The sequence below is a fragment of the Mandrillus leucophaeus genome, unplaced genomic scaffold (assembly GCF_000951045.1).
Source record: "Mandrillus leucophaeus isolate KB7577 unplaced genomic scaffold, Mleu.le_1.0 Scaffold158, whole genome shotgun sequence".
NCBI classification, from domain to species: Eukaryota; Metazoa; Chordata; class Mammalia; order Primates; family Cercopithecidae; genus Mandrillus; species Mandrillus leucophaeus.
Genome location: NW_012101565.1, coordinates 1745098 through 1752450, shown reverse-complemented (window position 1 = coordinate 1752450; position 7353 = coordinate 1745098). Strand labels below are relative to the sequence as shown.

The window sequence follows — 7353 nt, the reverse complement described above, 5'->3', positions numbered from 1 at the left end:
GCAGTGGCTCACGCCTGTAATCCCACCACTCTGGGAGGCCAAGGCGGGTGGATCATGAGGTCAGAAGATCGAGACCATCCTGGCTAACAGAGTGAAACCTGGTCTCTACTAAAAAATACAAAAAATTAGCTGGGCGTGGTGGCAGGTGCCTGTAGTCCCAGCTACTCGGGAGGCTGAGGCAGGAGAATGGCATGAACCCGGGAAGCAGAGCTTGCAGTAAGCCGAGATCATACCACTGTACTCCAGCCCGGGCGACAGAGTGAGACTCCGTCTCAAAAAAAATAAATAAATAAAACTAAAAATAAAAACAACAGCTAAGACAGCTGACAGAGGAAGAAAGGAGAGACCCTGCCCCAAGAAGTGCCACCAGGCCATGGCAGTGGGCAGATATTTTCATGGAACTGGGTCATTTTCCCCAGGAGATGGTAGCTGATAAGAAATACATTGTACAGAGGTCCCTTTTTACATATCAAAATGTTACATAAAACAAAAAGAATAATGACCTTTTGATACCGCAAAAGCCTCTTCCCCTTCCCAGAACAGCCCAAACCACACACAGAGAGAAAAACTAGAAAGTGCATAACAGTTTCAAACAATGCAGTGCCAGCGCTGTCAGCAGTGACAGAGAACCACTGAACCAAGATCAGGCGAGGCTGAAATCCCGGGAGGCGAGAGCCAGCCAGGCCACGTCTGTTCTGGGGTTCGGGTTACTGATTTGGCATCCCTGTGGGGCTGAAGAGAGAGTTCCCAAGAGGCTCTTGTAGCTCTCCCGAGTGGGCAATGTTTGTGCGAGAGGACAGGACATTCCAGCACAGCAAGGGAAGGCCCTGGCCCCTCCTGGGCAGCCCCTCCCTGAGGGTGCAGGAAGACCAGCAGCGCAGGACCCTTGGGGACTCTCTGAGCACTTATCAGTGTTTCTGGCTCCTTAGGTCGATGAGATTCTCTCCGAAACAACCTTCTGCCCCTAAAGCAGGGACCATGGTCTGTCCCTCAGGCACTAGGCACAGAGCCTGGCCATTAGGCCTCCACTTAGTGAGTAAAAGAGCCTCGAACAGGGTTGAACAATGCCGTGGTGGGGGGATGCAGCCACACCCCACACACGATGAGACAAGGCAGGTTACTCATCCTGACACAGGCAGGCGTGGGAGGGCTTAGACATGTGGTCACCCCTGCATAACAGCCGACCCACTGCTCCTGGCTGGACTGTCTCTTCCCAAACCAAGTAAGCCCCAACCGACCACGGCCCTGACAACATCATCCCCACCAAAGAGCATAAATACCTTGTCGTGCTGCCGCAGGTACTCCTCACAGGTACGGAGTGTCTCCACCGGCCGCACCTCCCCGAGGGAGCACAGGGCACTGCAGACCTGCTCCTGCACCACGGGGTCCTTATCGGTGATGGCGTCCAGCAGGGTGGAGGCCAGCTCTGCAGTGACAAAGCCCCGTTAGCATGCTCACGCCCAAGCACCCTCTCCTATCACACCTCAGCTGCCACTCCTGCAGTGGACACGCCTGTGGCCTCTGAGGATCACAGACACAAAGCAGGAGAGGGCACAGCTGCTTTCTCTCTCGTATAACCTCTCTCTGCCTGTGCTGCTGCGGGGGCCAGGTGCACTGCGGGGGTCAGGTGCACTGCGGGGGTCAGGTGCACTGCGGGGGTCAGGTGCACTGCGGGGACAGGCTGTGGAGCTGCAGGGCTCACATTCCAGCTGCCCGAGGAGCTGCCTGGCCAGGACACACTATTTAGCACATCAGGGTTGAGCAACACAGAGGACACAGCCTGCCCTCCCACACAGGCAGGCATGAGGCTGTGCTGGTCCTGATCACATGGCCTGAGCTTCCTTGAGGACACTGGCTCACTCACCAGCCGGACTCTTCAGGAAGGCTCCCTGAGGGTCTGTGCCCAGGCAGCCTGGGATTCCCCATGGCCCCACTGCCCACATATAGCCCTTGACAGGCAGGTGCTGGGCAGAGGGTCCAAGACCCCAGCAGTGAGAAATACATGAAGGAATAAAGATATAGCCTCATCCCATGGCTCTCAGCCCCCATGGACCAGAGCTGAATCAAGAAAATCATGGGGCCGGGCGCGGTGGCTCAAGCCTGTAATCCCAGCACTTTGGGAGGCCGAGACGGGCAGATCACGAGGTCAGGAGATCGAGACCACCCTGGCAAACACGGTGAAACTCCGTCTCTACTAAAAAAAAAAATACAAAAAAAAACTAGCTGGGCGAGGTGGTGGGCGCCTGTAGTCCCAGCTACTCGGGAGGCTGAGGCAGGAGAATGGCAGGAACCTGGGAGGCGGAGCTTGCAATGAGCTGAGATCCGGCCACTGCACTCACTCCAGCCTGGGCGACAGAGCGAGACTCCGTCTCAAAAAAAAAAAAAAAAAAAAAAAAAGAAAATCATGGAATAAATGTAGTGCTCTACAGGCAAGGCCAGGTGGTTCCCTGTACACGGGAAAGGGCAGGCCAAGCATCCCAGGGACTTGTACCAACTGCCACTCCACCCCAACGAGACCTTCCAGGCTGGTTTGGGGATGTCCCTTCCCTTTTGCTCCAGCAGCACCACACCCAGGCTGCCAATAAGGACATCCCAGGAGGCAACTGCTGGGGCAGAGGAACACACAGGCATCAGGGCATGACTCAGTCTCCCTCTGGGAAGGAATTCCTTCCTGAGCAGGAAGCTGGACTTTTAACAGCCCTCCATTTCCAAAGTCCAGTAGTTAGCCAAAGAGGCTGATCCAAATCAATGAGATCTGACTGTACCTAAGGCCACGTTCAGCCAGTAAAGCAAATTCGGCCTGTGCTGAACTAGGTCTGCATCTGCTTTTCCGGTTGTGGCCATTCATGTGTGGAAGCGCCCGGTCTCACCTGCTCTGGGAGCCTGCCCTCTGAGGGCAGCGAGGCCACGCCCCCTCCCTCTGAGGGCAGCGAGGCCACGCCCCCTCCCTCGACCTCACCTTCTCACTGCTTTGCACTGCCCCGGCTGGGCAGCTCCCGGGCCCCACTTGTACTCACAGACTCTTCTCACCACCCCACCTCCACCTATCAACACCCCAGTGCCATTCTGGGCCTCTCAGTCTCTCTCAAGCTCAAGGCATGGCACCCAACAGTGGCACTTAAAGAGCCCTGAGGTGTGGCTCATCACTGGGACAGAGCTCTAGGGAGCAGGGACAAGTGGGCAGAGCTTCACCCATTCTGGCCCCGCACACAGTCAGCCTTAAGTGAGCCACAGCCTCAGCTGGGGAAGTGGTGGCAGCCAGAGCAGACCCCAGACCCGAACCGGGGCCTGCGTGCTCAGGTACAGAGGCTCAGCCGCCCGGGGACCCTCCCGCTCAGAGCAGGCTGAACTGAGCCTCTGGGCAAATCTGTGCTCCCTACTACAACGGCAACGCTGCTACAACCTCAATGCCATGTCCCTCCAAAATCCATCTGTTGGAACTTAACCCCGTGTGACGGCATTAAGAGTGGAGCCTTTGGGCTCCACCTTCGTGGACGGGATCGGTGCCTTATAAGAACGCTTGATGGGGTCGGGCACAGTGGCTCACGCCTGTAATCCTAGCACTTTGGGAGAACAAGGTGGATGGATCACCTGAGGTCAGGCATTCAAGACCAGTCTGGCCAACACGGTGAAACCATATCTCTACTAAAAATATAAAAATTAGCCAGGTGTGATGGCAGGTGCCTATAGTCCCAGCTATTCAGGAGGCTGAGGCAGGAGAATTGCTTGAACCTCAGAGACAGAGACTGCATGAGCCAAGATCACGCCACTGCACTACAGCGTGGGTGACAGAGAGAGACTCCATCTCGAGGGGAAAAAAAAATGCTTGATGGCCAGGCACAGTGGTTCCCGCCAGTAATCCCAGCACTTTGGGAGGCCGAGGCTGGTGGATCACTCGAGTCCAGGAGTTTGAGACCAGCCTGGCCAACACGTTGAAACCCTGTCTCTACAAAAAAAAAGAAAAAAATACAAAAAGTACAGCGTAGTGGCATGCACCTGTAGTCCCAGTTACTCAGGAGGCTGAGGTGGGAGGATCCCTTGAGGACAGGAGGCAGAGGTTGCAATGAGCTGAGAGCACCACCACACTCCAGCATAAGCGACAGAACAAGACCCAGTCTCAAAAAAACAAAAGAAAAGATTGAGGCCCTGCATAGTGGCTCACGCTGTAGTCCCAGTGCTTCGTGAAGCTGAGGCAGGAGGATGATTTGAAGCCAAGTGTTCAAGACCACCCTGAGCAACACAGCGAGACCTCATCTCTACAAAAACTAACTTTAAAAAATAGGCTGGGTGTGGGCTGGGCACAGAGGCTCACACCTGTAATCTCAGCACTTTGGGAGGCCAAGGGGGATGGATCACCCGAGGTCAGGAGTTCAAGACCAGCCTGGCAAACCTGGTGAAACCCCATCTCTACTAAAAATACAAAAATTAGTCAGGTGTGGTGGCGGGCACCTGTAATCCTAGCTGCTCAGGAGGCTGAGGCAGGGAGAATCGCTTGAACCTGGGAGGCGGAGGTTGCAGTGAGTCGAGATCCACTGCACTCCAGCCTTGGCGACAGACTCAGACCCCATCTCAAAAAAAAAAAAAAAAAAATTAGCTAGGTGTGAAGGCACATGCCTGTAATCTCAGCTACTTGGGAGGCTGAGGTGGGAGGATGGCTTGAGCCCAGGAGGTCACTGCACTCTAGCCTAGGCAACAGAGTGAGACCCTGTCTCAAAAAACAAACAAACAAAGGCTTGAAGGACACCCTAGTCCCTTCAGCACCTCCAGTCATGAGATGACACAGCAAGAGACTCCATCTATGAGTCAGAGAACAGCCCTCACAGACATCGAATCTGCCGGTGCCTTATCTGGGACTTTCCAACTGCCAGTACTGTGAGAAATACATTCCTATTATTCATTAATTACCCAATCTAAGATATTTTGTTACAGCAGCCTGAACAGCCTTTGAGGACTGCTAACTTTTTTATTTTCTGATGAACATCTGGAGAAAGCATGTTCATTCAGCAGTCACTCCAGGCCGGGCACGGTGGCTCACGCCTGTAATCCCAGCACTTTGGGAGGCTGAGGCGGGTGGATCACTTGAGTCCAGAAGTTCAAGACCAGCCTGGGCAACATGACAAAATCTCATCTCCATGAAAAATACTTCTGGGCGTGGTGGCGTGCACCTGTAGTCCCAGCTACTCAGGAGGCTGAGGTAGGAGGATCATCTGAGCTCAGGAGTTTGAGGCTGCAGTGAGCCATGATTGACCACTGCATTCCACCCTGGGTGATAGTGGGAGACCCTGTCTTTTTTTTTTCTTTTGAGATGGAGTCTCGCTCTATCGCCCAGACTGGAGTGCAGGGGCATGATCTCAGCTCACTGCAACCTCCACCTCCTGGGTTCAAGCGATTGTCCTATCTCAGACTCCCGAGTAGCTGAGACTACAGGCACATGCCACTACACCTGGCTAATTTTTTGTTTTTTAGTAGAGATGGGGTTTCACCATGGTGGTCAGGTTGGTCTCGAACTCCTGACCTCAGGTGATCCGCCCGCCTCGGCCTCCCAAAGTGTTGGGATTATAGGTGTGAGCCACTGTGCCCAGCTGACCCGGTCTTTAAAAAAAAAAAAAAGTCAAACAAAACCTTCAAATCACATCCTGAATGCCATATGCTTTTCTGAGTCCCAAACTCAAGGCTCGTGTGGGGGAGGTCTACACCTGCCACATCACCTAACCTGCCCAGAACCCACTCTGGCTCCCGAGCGTCGGGTGGAAACTCCAGGCACCACTGGAGCTGGTAAGAGCCTTGGCCTGCCCTGACCCAGAGGCAAGAGAGGCCTCACACATGGCCACCCCCAATCCCCACGCACTCACTCTTTATGGAGGACTCAGTCATGTCTGTGGTTTCAGCTTCCTTCACCCAGTGTGAACATGGACAACTTCTTCTCCAATCTGGAATAACCAAAATCACAAGATTTAACTCATAAGCCTCAACGATATCTGAGTTTACAGGCAATTACCATTTCCGTGTAAAACACACAATTTAAATGAATTTGTTCTGGGGGAAACATCTCTGTCACATTTTCTTTGTGCCATTCAGGGAGGGCAAAAGACACCATGATCCTCAACAGTTTCCAACTCTCCTCCATCCCTGAACAACATCAGCCCTGCCAGCGCCTCACAGGCCTGCACAGGCTTGTCCACAGCTGGCCCACAGACGCCTCGCCACCATCAGCCCCAGCAGGAGAAGACGCACCTCCATCTAGAGCATCCTCCTTCACACCGAGGAACTGAGCACGGCCACACCGCTTTCACACACTGCATGCCATGCGCCACAGCATGCGACGATGGTCCCAAGAATCGAGTCCAGCAAGTGTCCAAGTTCCTTCTGCCTCTTCACTACGGGCACACACTCAAGTCCTGCATCATGCTTTCTGAGGACCTGGGTCATCAGAGGGGCTGCAGGCCCACCATGAGCATGGCAGCCAGCATCCTAACAACTCACATTCTCTGTTCTCTGAGCTCCCACCGGCCCCTTCATTCCCTTGATCACCTCCTGTCCACCATTCCTTCCTAACACACTCCAGAGAAAAATGAAGGAGAGAAAAATGAAGGAGAGACGCCACCCCTGACCAGCCAGGACACCTCCCTGTGCTGTGCACACATGGGTTGGAGATGAAGTAAGAAATCACGGAAATCTTGGCCGAGAGCGATCACTCATGCCTGTAATCCAGCACTTTGGGAGGCCAAGGTGGGCGGATTGTTTGAGGTCAGGAATTCAAGACCAGTCTGGTCAATATGATGAAACTCTGTCTCTACTAAAAACACAAAAATTAGCTGGGCGTGGTGGCCGGCACCTTTAGTCCCAGCTACTCAGGAGGCTGAGGCATGAGAATCGCTTGAACCTGGGAAGCAGAGGTTCCAGTGAGCCAAGATCACACCACTGCACTGCAGCCCGGGCGACAGAGTGAGACCCTGTCTCAGAAAAAAAAAAAAAAAAGTTCTAGCACTTTGGGAGGCTGAGGCAGGTGGATCACTTGAGGCCAGGAGTTCGAAATCAGCCTGGCCAACATGGTGAAACACCATCTCTACTAAAAATACAAAACAATTAGCCAGTGTGGTGGCTCACGCCTGTAATCCCAGCTACTCAGGAGGGTGAGGTAGGAGAATTGCTTGAACCTGGGAGGCAGAGGTTGCAGTGAACTGAGATTGCACCACTGCACTGCACTCCAGCCTAGGCAACAGAGCAAGTCCTGCCTCAAAAAAAAGGAAAGAAAAACAGGGCCAGGCACAGTGGTTCACATCTGTAATCTCAGCACTTTGGGAGGCTGAGGCGGGTGGATCATCTGAGGTCAGGAGTTCAAGACCAGCCTGG

At 53.7% G+C, this 7353-nt stretch overlaps 1 protein-coding gene across 3 annotated transcripts in view; it reads right to left on the bottom strand.

Moving 5' to 3' along the window:
• The window catches only part of MROH1 (maestro heat-like repeat family member 1), a 124279-nt gene that overhangs the window by 101281 nt on the left and 15645 nt on the right, over positions 1-7353 (bottom strand). For all 3 annotated transcript variants that reach the window (XM_011975689.1, XM_011975690.1, XM_011975691.1), the window contains 2 exons: positions 5853-5930; positions 1281-1426 (listed from right to left, as the gene is read on the bottom strand). In XM_011975689.1, coding sequence (XP_011831079.1) covers positions 1281-1426; positions 5853-5874 — 168 coding nt within the window. In that variant the 5' untranslated portion in view covers positions 5875-5930. The remainder of the gene's footprint in view (positions 1-1280; positions 1427-5852; positions 5931-7353) is intronic.